Source organism: Schistocerca serialis, chromosome 10 (assembly GCF_023864345.2).
Source record: "Schistocerca serialis cubense isolate TAMUIC-IGC-003099 chromosome 10, iqSchSeri2.2, whole genome shotgun sequence".
Taxonomy (NCBI): domain Eukaryota; kingdom Metazoa; phylum Arthropoda; class Insecta; order Orthoptera; family Acrididae; genus Schistocerca; species Schistocerca serialis.
In genome coordinates this window covers 191,696,759-191,714,749 of record NC_064647.1, presented here as the reverse complement: position 1 = coordinate 191,714,749, position 17,991 = coordinate 191,696,759, and the positions used below count along the sequence as shown (strand labels likewise).

Sequence of the window (17,991 nt, the reverse complement as noted above, 5' to 3'; positions counted from 1 at the left end):
AGCGCCTGTCTCTGACTACCTAAGAGATTATTTACTAATAGCACAATGAATCAATGGAACGATCAGTCATTTCACAACTGTCAAAAATAACACGAAATTTCTACAGATGGTAAGCACATATCAACAACGCAGTAAATAAAAGAAATTACGTTCCACCATGTTTTATGGACGTCACTTCATCTAGACATAAGTAAACTTCTGTTATTAACATTAGAAAAGCTAAAAAGTGAATTAACTTGCGTTTAATATAAAAGCATCTCTCAATAGCAGTCTGTCCCTCCTTTATCCAAAAGCGTTAATTACCAGTAGAATAATAATCAATTGCTAAACGAAAAGCTATCCGAAGCACTTCGAAGATGGTAGCGCCTAACTTGAATGGCGGGCGTGATGGTTCGGCTGTCAGATCAGAGCTGGGTGGGCAGTCTCGGAGGACCGACATGTTAAGAGTTAGCAAACTCTGGGTTTTGGACATGTAGCTGAGAACTAGTTTGATTCCAATTGTGCAAATATGCAGTTCGTTGACATCTTCAACTTTTATAGTCCTGTCTTCCCCAGTTGCGTGTAATATTACGGTATATTAATAATTTTTACTTATGGACCGTCTTTTCTTGACATTACAATTAAAAAAGAAAATGGTAAACATACATTTAACATCTTTAGAAAACCAACAGCCACAGACACAATAATACATTCCACATCCAACCACCCCCACAGCCAGAAACTTGCAGCACTAAGACACATGTTACATAGATTAAACAGAATCCCACTCAGCAAGAGAAACTATGAACAAGAAATGAGTACAATCATACAAATAGCTAGGAACAACGGGTATGACACACATGTGGTACACAAGCCCAATCAAAAAATAAAAACACAAATAAAAAACAAACACAACAGTTCCACAATACAAAAGAACTCACAAGCTGAAAACTTACAAACACTCTCAACAAACACACACAATGACAACACCACACAGAAAAGAACCAGATGGTACACCATGACCTACACACATAAACTAACACACAGAGTTGCAAACATCCTAAAGAGACAGGGCTTCAAAATAGCATATAAGCCTGGGCAAACCCTTCAATCACACCTAAGCCAGCCAGCTACCAAGAGAGACAAATTCCAACAATCAGGAATATATAAACTTGAATGTCAAAGTTGTGATGCAGTATACATAGGCATGACATGCAGGAATTTTCAAACAAGATACAAAGAAGATATCAGATGTTGGAAGTATGAAACAAACCATTCCACATTTGCAGAGCATTTAAAACACTACAACCATCATCCTACAAACATGGAACAAGAAATGAAAATAATGAGAATAAGTAACCATGACAAACATACAAATGCAAGAAAACTTCCACATCCAGAAAGCCATAGCAGAAAACAAACATGTGATAAATGAACACACACACATCAGCACAGGCTCCCTACTACACTTAGTAAAGGAAATGATAACATAAAACAAAAAATAATAATAAAAAAAGAAAACTCTTCCCCACATCATCTGGACACACACACACACACACACACACACAAATGCATACACGAAAAGACCACAGAGACTTCAATAGTTACACTCATCAGGAGCGTAATATGTAGGAAATTGTCCACGCAACCGTAAGTACAGTTCAAAACATTACTACTTAATAGGAAATACCAACCACCAGAACTGTTTATAACCTATAGGCACAGTGACAAAAATGTAAATAAAATAGCTAACATATGTACATATTCCAGGCCACTGATGATGCCTTGCAGAAAATAAAGGCGAAACGCGTATGACACTAAAATTGTGTTTTATTCAGTTGCTGTCAGACGGTCCATAAGTAAAAATTATTAATATACCGTAATGCAGTTCGTTATTTTGTTTATTCTCTGTGAAGTGAAGAATGGAAACTGTTTGTGATACATAAACTGGACTATATCAATGCAGTTCTTCATATTCCACTAATAAAATGCGATTAGCATCCAGTTTAACCAGACCAATTCAAAATTTATCAGTCTCTCATTCACAATTTATTGCAGCCTCAAGATGGATTCGTGACTTGTGTGCAGTTTCCCTGCGCAGGGGACAACTATAAGACTGCAGATTGGAGAATATAATTCACAACTTAAGCATTCCACTCAGGGCGGTGCAAGCAACAAGGCATCTCGCGTGTACTGCAGTCTCCGTACGAATGATATCAGTGACACGTGTGGTAACACAAAAGATGTATGAAGCAAGGAAATTTTCGAGGGAAAGGATTTATCACACACAAGCAAACCCCCCCCCCTCTCTCTCTCTCTCTCTCTCTCTCTCTCTCTCTCTCTCACTCTCTCTCTCTCTCTCTCTCTCTCTCTCTCTCTCTCTCTCTCTCTCTCTCGCTTTTTCACTCGCCGTAGCAGATATCAAATTTGTTGATTTGAATCTTGGGTGACCATGTGTCAAATAGGAAACATTGTCTGCTCTGTCAGTTGTAATACAAATCTGGCGTCCTGCAAAATGCCAGTGTGAAATGTTGTTTATGGTGCTGACGAATATACACGCGGGACTGAAGTCCAGCCGGCCGTTGTGGCGGAGAGGTTCTAGGCGCTTCAGTCTGGAACCGCGCTGCTGCTACGGTCGCAGGTTCGAATCCTGCCTCGGGCATGGATGTGTGTGATGTCCTTAGGATAGTTAGGTTTAATTGGTTCTAAGTTCTAGGCGACTGATGACCTCAGAAGTTAGGTCGCATAGTGCTCAGAGCCATTTGAACCATTTTGCGGTAACATTACAAAATCAGCTAAAATTTAAAGACGTCTGTACTGCCATTCTGCTTTCCCTTCTGGTGAAACAAATTGATTGGTAAACTCATGTCGCACTTCCTTGACTGGTAGTGCCAATTATGTGTGTTTAAGGGTCCCAGTGGCAATCTTTGTGCCATTCTCATTTTCGTTACTGGAAGTGTCGCATCGGTACTGAACACACACAACTTCTAATAGTTTGAGAAAAACTTCCGCAAAATGACGAATTCGGCAAGTACATGCAGCAAGGATCTAGAACAAATTTTCATCCTACACTGGAGTCTGCGCTGATTTGAATCTTACTGACAAAATAAAAATGTGTGCTAGACCAGGACTCGAACCTGGGAATCCGGTCTGGCACACAGTTTTAGTTTGTCAGGAAGTTTCATGCAAGAAACCATGTTCATTAATTTGCGAATTTCTTGAAGTTGACTAAACTACTGGACGTCGACGGAGGGGGAGGGGGGTGTTTACAGATGTGGTGGTTCCTATATTCAACCCAATTCCGTGATTGTATGCATGATGTGTGATGTCCGTAGGATAGTTAGGTTTAAGTAGTTCTAAGTCCAGGGGACTGATGACCTCAGATGTTAAGTCCCATAGTGCTTAGAACCATTTGAACCATTTTGAACTGAAGTCCAAGTATTTGTTGATCTGGTGACGTTAGGTGGAGAACTGCCTCACAGCTCCACACATAACTGCCAGGTGAAGAAGAATGATTAGCATGCCAGATCTGAATCGAGTAGCGGGTCCGGCCCACAACTGGAAACGGCCATCGAATTATTTAAGGAAATCGTAAGTATCGGAACACTAGATGAGACAGTGTACGCACTTGCACGTCCTACATACATAAGTACGTGCATCAGTTGAGCTACTCCTCGATGGTTGAGAAATGTGTGTGTTAAACAGTTTAGCGATGGACAAAAGTTTCTGAAATGTGGTACTAGACGACACCGTTGAAAACTGGATCATTAGAGCCATTAACAATGAGCAAGTACTGAATCGAATCTGAGGCAAAATAAATTTATTGCACAATCGACTACAAGAAGGGATTGGTTGATATGACTCATCCTGAAGAATCGAGAAATGATAACTATGGTAACAGAGGGAAGTATCGGAGGTGAAAATTGTAGAGGTGGAGGGGGCGGGGGGACCGAGGAATGAAAACAATACGCAGGTTCAAGTGGCTATAGGCTGGAGAGGTGAAGAGGTTCGCACAGGACACAATAGCGTCGGGAGCTGCATCGAACCAGTCTGTGGGCTCAAGAGCACGACCTGAATACAGGCTGACAAAAACTCAGTGATCTTACACAAAGGCAGTTACTACGTTGTACTGACAGTAAGGATCACTGTGAAGTTCAAGAGTTTCTAGATTTTTCCGTTGCTGTTACGAACCGTTTTCAGTGGATCCTCTTCAAGCCAAACACCGTGCTTTACTTTAACCTCGTACAGTTTTGCGAAGTTGCTAATTCCAGGCAAAATCTTTTATTAGCCGTTAACTCCGTAACTAAACATTTGCGGACGTATGTTTATATGAACCTTTTTCTCTAGTTTCACTTGTAGAATAACATATTAAAATATTTTCATATCTTCGTGAATCACCCTGTAAGTTTCCCACGGTCCTGAAGGCTATATTTCACAACAAACAGAAACTGCAGCTGGTGCAGCGGATGCCACGAGCATACGGAAGTGGTAACACCTATTCCTTAAACGCTGTAAAGAAATACATTTATATGGATCTATATTCCTTACGGAACGCGAAGGGGTTAATGCATGTCCCTTACAGTCTACGTGCTCGCGCATGTCGTTTTGTCCGCCGTGAGAAATGCTAAAATCCTTTATGCATAAAACACGAAATGGCCGATATTCGTTCGGTCCTGGTTTAACCCAAGAAAACATAATTTCCCAACTCTTCAGATAAATTTGACTTTGTTTAGATTTCAGTTTTTTCTCTGGGAGTGTCTTGGGCGAATTTTCAGTTTCACCTTCACTCGTTCTAAAACTAATTACAACAGGCATCTCTCTACACTGGCACGTCAATTGCATTATTTAATTTCTGATGGTGAAAATAAGAGAATGTGTACTTAGCGGTTTGTCTCTCAAGAAAAACAGTGAATCGGAAATGCATCTAGCTCTGTCTACACGTGAACAGAAATGGTAGTACTGCCTATAACGCTTAATAGTCATAATAGCCCAAGCAACAAGAGTTTTCCGGCCGCTGCCTTCTGTACGCCTAGCCCTGCACACGAACGTGCGAAAAGGAAGGGATAGTGATTGTTGCTATGAGTCTCTCCTCTCTTCTCCCCTGCTCTCCTCTCCTACACTGCTCTCAACGCCTACCCCACATAACCGATCAACTTCTACGGTAGAAATGACACTAGGACATAACGTTTCCCAAAAGTGCATCATAGGGATGTTTATGTTAATACGTGGTACTTCGGTGTAGTAAGAAATACGATAAATAAAAAATTTGTAATACAATAACCGTTAGATCGCTATGGTTGTCAGCAGTTGCAAATAATAGTTGTAGTCACGAATCCTATCAACTTGTACCGAAAGGTCTCAAGCCAAATAACGGCAAAACGCCTGCTCTAAGCGCACAGGCTCTAGTCTGACGCTAGTCGCTATGCATTTATTCTCAAGCAGTGAGTGGTTGTTAAGTTTTACCATCTGATATCTGTAACCACCATGAACATTTATTATACATATATCCATGAAAACAATAACGTTATGATTCCCTAGCGTTTAAAGTTCTTATGAAATTCTGGAAAGTGGGTGTGCATGAAGGTGAACTTAAAAAAAATAAAAAAGAATCAGTAGGGACTCCAGGAAAAGAAAAAACGGAGTATCATAATTTGAAGAAAAAGAAAGGGATAAATCCGGAAAAAACTGAGTATCTGGCAACCCTAGTTTGCACCTGGCGATTTTTTGCTCCCGAGCCGCTCAGCTCCCCACCACAGTCGTATCCTCCACCGAACCTCGATGTGGATCCCGCCATCCACTACTATAACTATTCGCAGTTTCCAGCCCACGTATCACCATGCGAATGGGCCGCCACAGCAGAGACCAAGAAGCAAAAAACTTAAGCGATTCCAATGAGTTATTTTTAACTGCCCGTCACTGAACTGCTAATTCATTATCACAGTGGCCCTTCTCTTGGCGTACTGCTAGATGGGAAAATTTTAAAAAATTCTCTACTCTTGTCGTACAGCAAATTCGGAGGTATTACTTTTCCGCACACCTTCGTATGTCACGTGCTTGCTCGAGACTGGAAAGAGTTATGGCTCTCATTCCAGGGTTAAAACAATTTCAGTATGTCAGCTACATCTGGGAGGCAGCAATGCATCACCTAAAACCCACTAAACGTAGAATGGCCAGTAACTACATTCTCCACTGCAATATTTTAAAAGTGTGCCCAGCGGTTTGTTTATTTGTGAAGCATCACAATAGCTATGGGCAACAGCGAAATGATAACCTGTAATATAAGACTATAAGATGCGAAAAAAAAATAATTTTCTTTACACAATAGTTTCCTCAAAATCGCCGAGAAAGACTACATAGCGGAGTAAGCACGCGGACCCCAAAACAGCAGTTTTTTAATTTTTTTACGCGAAAAGTAGAAGTTTTGCTCAGAAACTAACTTAAGAGACGGATGTAACTTTCCTTCGTTTAAATAAGATAATGTTTTTAGGCACATCGGATGTCTTGAAATTTCCATCGTGGTGTATCGAACGACCCAAGTTGCGATGAGTGATCACCTCAGCATACTGCGCTGGACGACACGACAGACAATCGTATCTGTGCTGTCGCGCTGCCGTCCCAGCGTGAACCAGTAAAGTCGCTAGCCACTGCGCTTCAATGCGCTCAGCCGATGCGAGTTGCTTCGGCGTCTTATCACTAGTGCACCTAACGCTCGCAGTTTCATTGAAACGGTGAACTCGTTCAGCGTTAAGCTAGTTACCCAATGGATGCGTAAATATGCAACAGACAGCCACACGTTATCGCTCGGCAAGACCGCGTCCTCTGCTCACGCCGTCGTCCTACCAAATCAGAGCAGTCGGCCTTTTGGCGAGTGAGACTGTCATGCATTTCTCCGATTTACTTTGTACATGTGCGTTGGACGTACCAGGGCTTACTAAACGAAGAAACCTCACTAACAAGGAGATGTCCCCAGCGGTGCGATCGACTTTCTGAAACCATCCATACGGTGATGTACGTTAAGGTCCAAGGTACTAAACACTCCAGCCATTCATTCGGAATGTTGTGTGACACACAATAGCGTTAAAAAAAAGGCTCGTTGTTTAATTTGTTGTGTGGTGTAGTCGATAGGACAACAGCTTCACATCCAGACGGTTATTGGTTCGCAAGACATACAAATTATTTTTATTTTTAAATCGTTAACGAAATTACTTCGATCGTCATTTTTATTAATTAACTGGTTTGAATGCAATTTTTCAATTCCATCCCTTTATCACATAATTTTTACTATAATATTAACTTCTTCATTTACCCTTACTTTTCTTCCTATCATTCTACGCTTGAAATCTTTTTTCATGTATTTTAAATTAATCTTATGTATTAATTTCGATATAATTTCTTTTGTTTCATCATCCTCTCTTTCGTCCACATTATTGCGTTCATAATATCTACTTCCAATTTTGCTTGAATTTCGTTATTTCGTTTTACTTACAAACTGCCGCGCGGTCTGATGACTCCTTGCCACAGTTCGCGCGGTTCCTCCCGCCGGAGGTTCGAGTTCTCTTTCGGGCGCGCGTGTGTGTGTGTGTGTGTGTGTGTGTGTGTGTGTGTGTGTGTGTGTGTGTGTGTGTGTGTGTGTGTGTGTGTTGTCGTCCTTAGCATAAGTTAGATTAAGTAGTGTGTAAGCCTAGGGACCGATGACCTCAGCAGTTTGGTCCCATAGGAACTTACCATCTCCACTTATAAACCCGTCTTTCACTTAAATTTTCATCTGCGTTATTTTGTCCGTAGTGCAATAGATATTTACGTTATATTTTCAATGTTTGTATGGCGATTACCATGCAAAAAAATTGCTCATCTGGTAGCAAAAATACATTTTTCACACCACTGCATAAATATAAACAGATTATTTCGTCGTTTGTTTTTTAACTGATAGATCAAGATTTTCAAATATATGAATATCATCATCATCATCGTTTTCGTGGGCCTTTGTCCCACTTCAAGGCGGGGTCGGCCTTGTTACTATGAATTTGTCGATGTTAAGTGTCGGAGGGTGGCCAGGTGCCCTTCCTGTCGCCACCCCGTACCCCCCCAGGACGGAATGAGTGTATTCCAGCGTCTGCGTCTAGTGTAAGCCATGAAGTAGTGCGAACGTTTTCGAATGTCTGCGAGTCGTCTGAGACGGGACATGGGGACCAGCCCAGTGTCCACCTACTGGGATGTGGAAAACCGCCTAAAAACCACATCCAGGCTGGCCGGCACACCAGCCCTCGTCTAATCCGCCGGGGCGGGGGGTTCGATTCGTGTTCAGCGCGCCTACCAGAGTCCAGGAAGGAGCGCATTAGCGCCCTCAGATAACCTGGCGGGTAAGTATTTGAATATTGTAATGGATAAATATAATTATATGTGCTCCGGTCATTTACAAATGAAAAAGCTCATATAATGATTAAAATATTGTGACAAAGGAACAGAAATAAAAAAATTAGATTTAAACTAATTAACTGAATAAAAATACAGGAAGCCAAACCATACAGATTTATATCTGCATAGCCATAGCTTCCATCATCCGTCTCAGAAGAGAGCTATGCTGAATACTTTAGCACACAGAGCCAGGACCATTTCCGACAAGGACCACCTTGGTCCCGAGATTAACCATTTGACGACTGTTTTCAAGAGGAATGGTTATTCTGCCGGTGAAATTAAATCAGTATTGTCCAAGAAAGTAAGACACGATGCCAGCCATATACAAGAAGAGGACCAACACACAGCGCGGCTTCCTTTTTGCGGTGCTACAACGAGCAAGATAGCCAGAGTCCTGAAGAGGCAAGGAATAAAACTAGTTTTCCGACCACCTAGGAAAATTAAGGAAATGTTGAGATCAGTCAAAGATAGTCTTGGCTTAAGAGTGCCGGGAATTTATACTATTCCTTGCGAATGCGGCAAGAATTACGTGGGCCAGTCTGTAAGAACCATTGCCGACCGCTGCACCGAGCACCAGCGCTACCTAAAATACAGGTATTTGGAAAAATCAGCGGTGGCTGAACACAGCCCGCTTAACAAGCATAAGATTTTATTTGAAGAAACCAGAGTAATAGCCCACGCATCGAATTACTGGGACTCTGCGATCCGGGAAGCAGTCGAAATTAGACTTGGCGATAATAACTTTAACAGAGAGAACGGCTATGCACTTAGCAACACTTGGAAGAGTGCACTGGATAAAGAAAAATCGCAGAGAAAAACTTCCCGCACTTTACCTCCTGATTCAAGGGATGGCGCTGTGAGCAACGCAGGATAGAAACTACATCTATGGAAGTGGAGGTCACCACTTCACTAAGCGCCATATCGCTGTTGCTATGACGTATTCCAGCCAGTCAGAAGCCGTCCTTGGCATATAAAAGTGGGAACCTCGCTAGTTCACGACACCCCCCCCCCCCCCCCACATTCTATAAGTCCCTGCAGATCCTTGAGCGTCATGCACTCCGCCTCGCCTTCCGTATACGCCTCCCGTCCCCCACGCAGATCCTCTATGATCTCATTCCTTTCCCCCATCTGCTCCGATTCCTCGAACATATCCGCATCCTCTACACCTCCCGCCGTCTTGAACCCCCTCACCTCCTGGTTGCTCCTCTCCTCTCCCATCCCCACCCCCCTGCCACGTCTTCGCCATTGTGCCCCCCCTACCCTCCATCTCTACACCCTACATCTCCTTTCCCAAGGTGGCTTCCATCAACTCCCCCTCCCGGATGATGCCCTCTCTCCCTCCTTTTATCCCTACTATCAACTCTGATCCTCACTCCCCCTCCTTTCCTCTGTCCTTTCCCTGGGCTCCCTCTTCCCCCCCTTCCATCCTGTTTTCTCCCCACTAAACCTCTCCCTACCTCCCTTCTCCCCCCCCCCCCCCGAGTCCTTTTGTATTCCACTCCTCTGCCTACCCCACTCCCTGTCGCGTCTGCCCAGTGCTCCCCACCCCTCTTATGGGTCCTCATCCTCCATCAGCTCCTTTCCCGGCTCCCCCCCCCTTTTTTTATTTTCCATCATCTGTCCAGTTTCCCCCCCACCTGCTCTCGGCTGTGGTATGTCACATCTGCCACCTTTTTAGTGCAGTGTTCCAGTGACTGTTCAGTGTTGTTCATCTTTCTCGTGTTGCGAACAGAAACCATGCTGTCGCTGGGTGTGAATTGTATGTCTTTTGTGAACAGACTGTCGCCGTGTTTTTTTTAATTGTCTGTCTATTGTTTTACCTGTCTGCTTCGTATGTATTTTCTTAGCGTCATCATCCCTCTGTCCTTTGTTTTAAGTTCCACGATTTCTTTTCGCCATGTTACTCTTTAAGTCTCCGATTTTATCGCCTGTTTTTATTATTTATTCTCTTCATCTTTCTAACAAAGTGTGTAGGCTGAAGAGCGGCATACTAAGCTGCTGCCAGCCTGCCCCCTTCGGGGGAAGGGGGGGGGGGGAGATTGAAATTCAATTCCCGGATCACAGAGTCCCAGTAATTCAATGCGTGGGCTATTACTCTGGTTTCTTCAAATAAAATCTTATGCTTGTTAAGCAGGCTATTTTCAGGCTATATATATAATTTTCAGGCTATATATATATATATATATATATATATATATATATATATATACACACACAGTTCACGACAGTCAGTTTTAGCCCTGACGACGACCATGGAGGTAGTGGCCGAAAGCTTGGAGTTTTATCCTGAATTGACGCGGCATGTACACCGAGAGATTTTTATTCAAGAAATACGTCGCGAAAGACTTCGTAGCCAACGATTGAAGTAATTTCGATAAGGATTTAAATTAAAAAAAAAAACTTTATGTACCCTAGGAGACTCGAACCTACACAGGAAACATATCCTTTCCATTACACCACACAACCATATCATGTAATGTAAATTTTTTAAGGTTATTAAGAGTCACACAAAATTCCGAAATTTTCCTTTTGTCAATTACTCGCAAACGAGGGCCCGCCAGATTGAATGGCTGCAGTCTGTGATACTTGCGATCTTAGCCCAGGCGAGGCGTAAAGCTTTGTGTCGTGCAGTCATCAGAAGAACACGACTGGGCTTTCGCCTCCGAAAGCCCATATCGATGATGTCTCGAATGGTTCGCACGTTGACACCTGTTGATGCCCTGGCACTGAAATCTGCAGCAATTTGCGGAAGGGCTGCACTTCTGTCACGTCGAACGATTCTCTTCAGTCGTCGTTGGTCTCGTTCTTGCAGGGTCTTTTTCCGGCCGCATTGATGTCGGAGCTATGATGTTTTATCCGATTCCTGATATTTGCGGTACATTCGTCAAATGGTCGTACGGTATTATTTCTACTTCATCGCTACCTCGGAGATGCTGGGTCCCATCGCTTGAGGGCCGACTATAACACCACGTTCAAACTCACTTAAATCTTGATAACCTGTCATTGTAGCAGCAGTAACCGATCTAACAACAGCGCCAGATACTTGTCTGATACAGCCGTTGCCTGCCACAGCGCCGTATTCTGCCTTACACTACCTGCACTAAGATATTTTGCCCTTTCTTTTCTTTCAAATTTTATAATTCACTTATTGTAGAGATTCTGCTACTAAGTAGGGACAGTTCAAAATGGTTCAAATGGCTCTGAGCACTATGGGACTTAACATCTGTGCTCATCAGTCCCCTAGAACTTAGAACTACTTAAACCTAACTAGCCTAAGGACATCACACACATCCATGCCCGAGGCAGGCTTCGAACCTGCGACCGTAGCACTGGCGCGGTTCCGGACTAAGCGCCTACAACCGCACGGCCACTCCGGCCGGCAGTAGGGACAGTGACCAAGTGAGAATGACCTTAGGGTATTACTAAAAAGTGAGAATTATGAAATAATTTTTATCTTATGTGGAGAACTATTGTGAATTTGTATCGGGCTATTTGTAATGGAACTTTCATAAGCAGATGTCCTTGTTAACTGTACATGGTGTTACGGCGTAGAGTCAAGCGCCGGTACGCTAGTCGGGAACGACAGGGAAGAGATCCCTGTGAGAAAACGTCAGCCAATCGCACGTTGACTGACTCCTCTCCAGCACGACAACGCGACATCAGCGTCTCCTATCTGAAGAGGACATAAGCGCCACGACCGACTGGCGACACCTTAGTGCAATAGTACGTGCAAAACTAGCAACTTCTATAGCAGCGTCAACTCTACTCACTTCGCTTGTAATCTCTAATGTAGCACAGACGACGACGACGGTGGTGGTGGTGGGTGGTGGCGGCGGCGGCGGCGGCGGTCGGCCGCTGTGGCCGAGCGGTTCTAGGCTCTTCAGTCTGGAACCGCGCAACGCTACGGTCGTAGGTTCGAATCCTGCCTCGGGCATGGATGTGTGTGATGTCCTTAGGTTAGTCAGGTTTAAGTAATTCTAAGTCCAGGGGACTGATGATCTCAGATGTTGAGTCCCATAGTGCCTAGAGCCCTTTCATTTTTCATGATGATGAGGATGACGATGATTGGTTTGTGGGGGTGCTAAACTGCACGGTTATCAGCACCCGTACAAATTCCCAATCTTTACATAGTTCAATCTCGCCACTTTCACGAATTGTAATGGAATGATGACGACAACACAAACACCCAGTCCCCGGGCGGAGAAAATCCCCAACGCGGCCGGGAATCGAACCCGCGACCCCGTGTTCCAGAGGCAGCAACACTATCTACTAGGCCACGAGCTGCGGACAGTAGCACAGACTAGAGATTGTTTACATTGAAGGAGGTTCATTATTTCGTATGTCGCCCTTACCTTGCGACACATCTGTGTAATTGCAAAAGTTTATATATATATATATACTATTGGCCATTAAAATTGCTACACCAAGAAGAAATGCAGATGGTAAACGGGTATTTATTGGGCAAATATATTATACTAGAACTGACATGTGATTACATTTTCACGCAATTTGGGTGCATAGATCCTGAGAAATCAGTACCCAGAACAACCACCTCTGGCTGTAATAACGGCCTAGATACGCCTGGGCATTGAGTCAAACAGAGCTTGGATGGCGTGTACAGGTACAGCTGCCCATGCAGCTTCAACACGATGCCACAGTTAACCAAGAGTAGTGACTGGCGTACTGTGACGAGCCAGTTGCTCGGCCACTATTGACAAGACGTTTTCAGTTGGTGAGAGATCTGGAGAATGTGCTGCCCAGGGCAGTAGTCGAACATTTTCTGTATCCAGAAAGGCCCGTACAGGACCTGCAACATGCGGTCGTGCATTATTCTGCTGAAATGTAGGGCTTCGCAGGGATCGAATGAAGGGTAGAGCCACGGGTCGTGACACTTCTGAAATGTGACGTCCACTGTTCAAAATGACGTCAATGCGAACAAGAGGTGACCGACACGTGTAACCAATGGCACCCCATACCATCACGCCGGGTGATATGCTAGTATGGTAATGACGAATACACGCTTCCAATGTGCGTTCACCGCGATGTCGCCAAAAACGGATGTTAGCATCATGATGCTGTAAACAGAGCCTGGATTCATCCGAAAAAATGATGTTATGGCATTCGAGCACCCAGGATCGTCGTTGAGTACACCATCGCAGACACTCCTGTCTGTGATGCACCGTCAAGGGTAACCGCAGCCATGGTCTCCGAGCTGATAATCCATGCTGCTGCAAACGTCGTCGAGCTGTTCGTGCAGATTGTTGTTGTCTTGCAAATGTCCCAATCTGTTGACTCAGGGATCGAGACGTAGCTGCACGATCCGTTACAGTCATGCGGATAAGATGCGTGTCATCTCGACTGCTAGTGATACGAGGCCGTTGGGATCCAGCACGGCGTTCCGTATTACCCTCCTGAAAACACCGATTCCATATTCTGCTAACAGTCATTGGATCTCAAACAACGCGAGCAGCAGTGTCGCGATACGATAAACCGCAATCGCGATAGGCTACAATCCGACGTTTATCAAAGTCGCAAACGTGATGGTACGCATTTCTCCTCCTTACACGAGGCATCACAACAACGTTTTACCAGACAACGCCGGTCAACTGCTGTTTGTGTATGAGAAATCGGTGGGAAAATTTCCTCATGTCAGCACATTGTAGGTGTCGGCAGCGGCGCCAACCTTGTGTGAATGCTCTGAAAAGCTAATCATTTGCATATTACAGCATCTTCTTGCTGTCGGTTAAATTTCGCGTCTGTAGCAGTCATCTTCGTGGTGTAGCAGTGATACGAGGCCGTTGGGATCCAGCACGGCGTTCCGTATTACCCTCCTGAAAACACCGATTCCATATTCTGCTAACAGTCATTGGATCTCAAACAACGCGAGCAGCAGTGTCGCGATACGATAAACCGCAATCGCGATAGGCTACAATCCGACGTTTATCAAAGTCGCAAACGTGATGGTACGCATTTCTCCTCCTTACACGAGGCATCACAACAACGTTTTACCAGACAACGCCGGTCAACTGCTGTTTGTGTATGAGAAATCGGTGGGAAAATTTCCTCATGTCAGCACATTGTAGGTGTCGGCAGCGGCGCCAACCTTGTGTGAATGCTCTGAAAAGCTAATCATTTGCATATTACAGCATCTTCTTGCTGTCGGTTAAATTTCGCGTCTGTAGCAGTCATCTTCGTGGTGTAGCAGTGATACGAGGCCGTTGGGATCCAGCACGGCGTTCCGTATTACCCTCCTGAAAACACCGATTCCATATTCTGCTAACAGTCATTGGATCTCAAACAACGCGAGCAGCAGTGTCGCGATACGATAAACCGCAATCGCGATAGGCTACAATCCGACGTTTATCAAAGTCGGAAACGTGATGGTACGCATTTCTCCTCCTTACCCGAGGCATCACAACAACATTTCACCAGGCAACGGCTGTTTGTGTATGAGAAATCGGTGGGAAAATTTCCTCATGTCAGCACATTGTAGGTGTCGGCACCGGCGCCAACCTTGTGTGAATGCTCTGAAAAGCTAATCATTTGCATATCACAGCATCTTCTTCCTGTCGGTTAAATTTCGCGTCTGTAGCACGTCATCTTCGTGGTGTAGCAATTTTAATGGCCAGCAGTGTGTGTGTATATATATATATATATATATATATATATATATATATATATATATATATATATATAAACACAGACAGAATAACATGACTAGCAGATGGACAAGGGAGGAAAGTACGTTTTAATAGAGCTAATACAGTAATTTTATGCCTGGCCTTTTCGTAAATGAACAGTTTGGTTTACGAGCTAAGTACAACCGACAACGATCGCTGAAACGCGTTGCGATCGCGTATACCACGTTGGGGCACACGTACCATAAGCACAAGTCGCATCGTTCCTGAGCGTTCAGCAGCACGCTGAGCTCGGCACGCTCAACGTCGACGTTCGACAGCACGGTCCGTGTGCCGATGGCTTACTGCCGCAGAGACTTTGCTCGGAAGTCGCGTCTATAGGGTAGAGCCCGCCACATTGTCCCTTCATTGCGACGGCAAGCCGTACAGGTTTTCTGGGGGGGGATCTCCGAGTATGTACAACTTCCCGAAATAACACTACAAATGCAGACAAAGATAATTACAATACTCCTTGCTACCCCATCTCAATTCATTGTGCACATCCTGAAATTTTTTTTATTGCGTAAATAACTGAAAATATTTTGAAAGATACTCACCTTTGGAACACCCCCAGCTCTTATGTCGCTGACCTGACACAACTCTATCACGTCACCATCCTGTAAAAGAGAACACAAAGTAATTAACAAATAAAATAAAACAAAGCCGCCAAGAACAGATAATCACTTTGAAATTGGTGACGGATTACTAGAAAAGAAGACGAAAACAACAAGTCATATCATTTGTAGACTTCAGGAAAGCTTATGATTGTATCCAAAGATCTTCAATGATGAACATACTAAAGAATTTTGGTCTCCATTCTAAATTAATAAAAATGATGAACTTAACAATAACAAACACCAAATCTAAAGTAAAATTCAGAGGAGAAATATCTGAGTCATTTGCGATAAAAGGGGTTGAAACAGTGAGATAGTTTTATCGCTCTTACTTTTCAACTGTGCGCTCGAGTACGTAATAAGATAATGGTACAAAGAAAATCCTAAAAACATGAGAATTGGAAGAAAGAAAGATCAAACAAACTTAATTGCTTGGGATTCGCAGATGACAGAGTTACTCGCTAATAACATTCAAGAAGGCAGCAATCAAATAATAAGCCTATGAAATATATCACGAAAAATAAGACTCCAGATATAATTCGAAAAGACTGAAATAATGGTAGCAGATCCACTAGTAGTAATCAACCACATATCTACGCTTAAATCTATACTCTTCAAACCACCGTGAGATGCATGACAAAGGGTACGAATCATTGTAGCTGTTATTAACGATTTTTCCTGTTCCACTCACTTGTGGAGGGCGGGAAGAATGATTGATTGAATGCCTCTGTACGTGCAGTAATTATTCTAATCTTATCCTCACGATTGCCGTGTGAGCGATACTTAGGGGGTTGTAGTATAGCCCTAGAGTAATCATTTAAATCCGGTTCCTGAAACTTCGTTAATAGACTTTCTCGGGAAAGTTTATGTCTGACTTGAAGAGTCTGTCAGTTCAGTTCCTTTAGTATGTCTCTGACACACTCCCACGGATGAAACAAACCTGTGACCATTCGTGCTGCTCTTCTCTGTATACGTTCAATATCCTATGTTAGTCCTTTCTGGTACGGGTCAGACACTTTTTGGCAATATTCTAGGATGGGTCGCACGAGTGATATGTAAGCAACCTCCTTTGCAGACCGATTCCCGAGTTTTCTGTCAATAAACCGAAGTGTACCACCCGCTTTACCCAGGACTGAAACTATGTGATCATTTCATTTCATATCCCTTGAAAGTGTATTTCTATGAGTTGGCCGATTCCAACAGTGACCCACTGACATTATAGTCATAGGATACTACGTTTCTTTCGTTCTGTGAAGTGCAAAGTTATATATTTTTGAACATTTAGACCAAGTCATCAATCTGCGCACCACGTTGAAATCTTATCAAGGTCTGACTTCATATGTATGCACATTCTCTCAGATAGTACTTCATTGCAGATAACTGCATCATCTGCAAAAAGCCTTACTTTACTGTTAACATTGCCTACAGTGTCATTAATATAAAATACGAACAGCGATAGTCTCCCTGAGACACACCCGATGTTATTTCTACATCTGACGAAGACTCTCCGGATCCAGGATAACATGCTGTGTCTTCCCTACCAAAAAAGTCCGAATCCAGTCACAAATTTCACTTGACACTAAGCGCACGTGCGGTACTGAGTCACATACTCTTCAGGAATCAAGAAACACTGCATCTACTTGGTTGCCTCGAACTGGGTTTCACATGATCTATGTTTTCGAAATCCATGCTGGTCGGCATTGAGGTCATTCTGATTAAGATACTTCAGAATATGTTATAAGATTCTACAACAAATGGATGTCAAGGGTATTGAACGGTAGTTTTGTGGCTCACTTCCACTACCCTTCTTGCAGACGGGTGTGACCTGTGCGTTTTCCCAAGAACTGAGCACGGCTTTTTGTTCGGGAGGGTCTATGATAAATTACAAGAGGGGCTCACTCAGCCACAAATTCAATATAGAATCTGACAGGGATTCCTTCGGGGCCTGCAGATTTGTTCAATTTTAAAGTTTCAGCTGTTTCTCAACACCAGTGGCACTAACACTTATTTCATTCATTCATCTTTTCAGTGGTACGAGGATTAAATTGGAGCAATTCTTCTGGGTTTTCTTTTGTGAAGGAACATTTGAAAACGGAGTTAAGCTTTCAGCTTCTAGTTCCCTACCCTCTATTTCAGTTCCCGCCTCATTCGCTAGGGACTGGACAGTAACCTTGTTCCCATTACCAGCCTTTACATACCACCAGATTTCTTTTTTTTTTATTATTTTGTGAAATGTCGTTTAACAATATTCTGTTAGATAGTCACTGAAGGCATTACGCATTGCTCTCTTTACAGCCAAACGCGTT

At 43.5% G+C, this 17,991-nt stretch overlaps 1 protein-coding gene across 5 annotated transcripts in view; it reads right to left on the bottom strand.

Annotated features, from left to right (window-relative positions):
* LOC126424758 (1-phosphatidylinositol 4,5-bisphosphate phosphodiesterase) overlaps window positions 1-17,991 on the bottom strand; it is a 449,937-nt gene that overhangs the window by 153,790 nt on the left and 278,156 nt on the right. For all 5 annotated transcript variants that reach the window (XM_050087500.1, XM_050087498.1, XM_050087497.1 and 2 more), the window contains one exon: window positions 15,629-15,688. In XM_050087500.1, coding sequence (XP_049943457.1) covers window positions 15,629-15,688 — 60 coding nt within the window. The remainder of the gene's footprint in view (window positions 1-15,628; window positions 15,689-17,991) is intronic.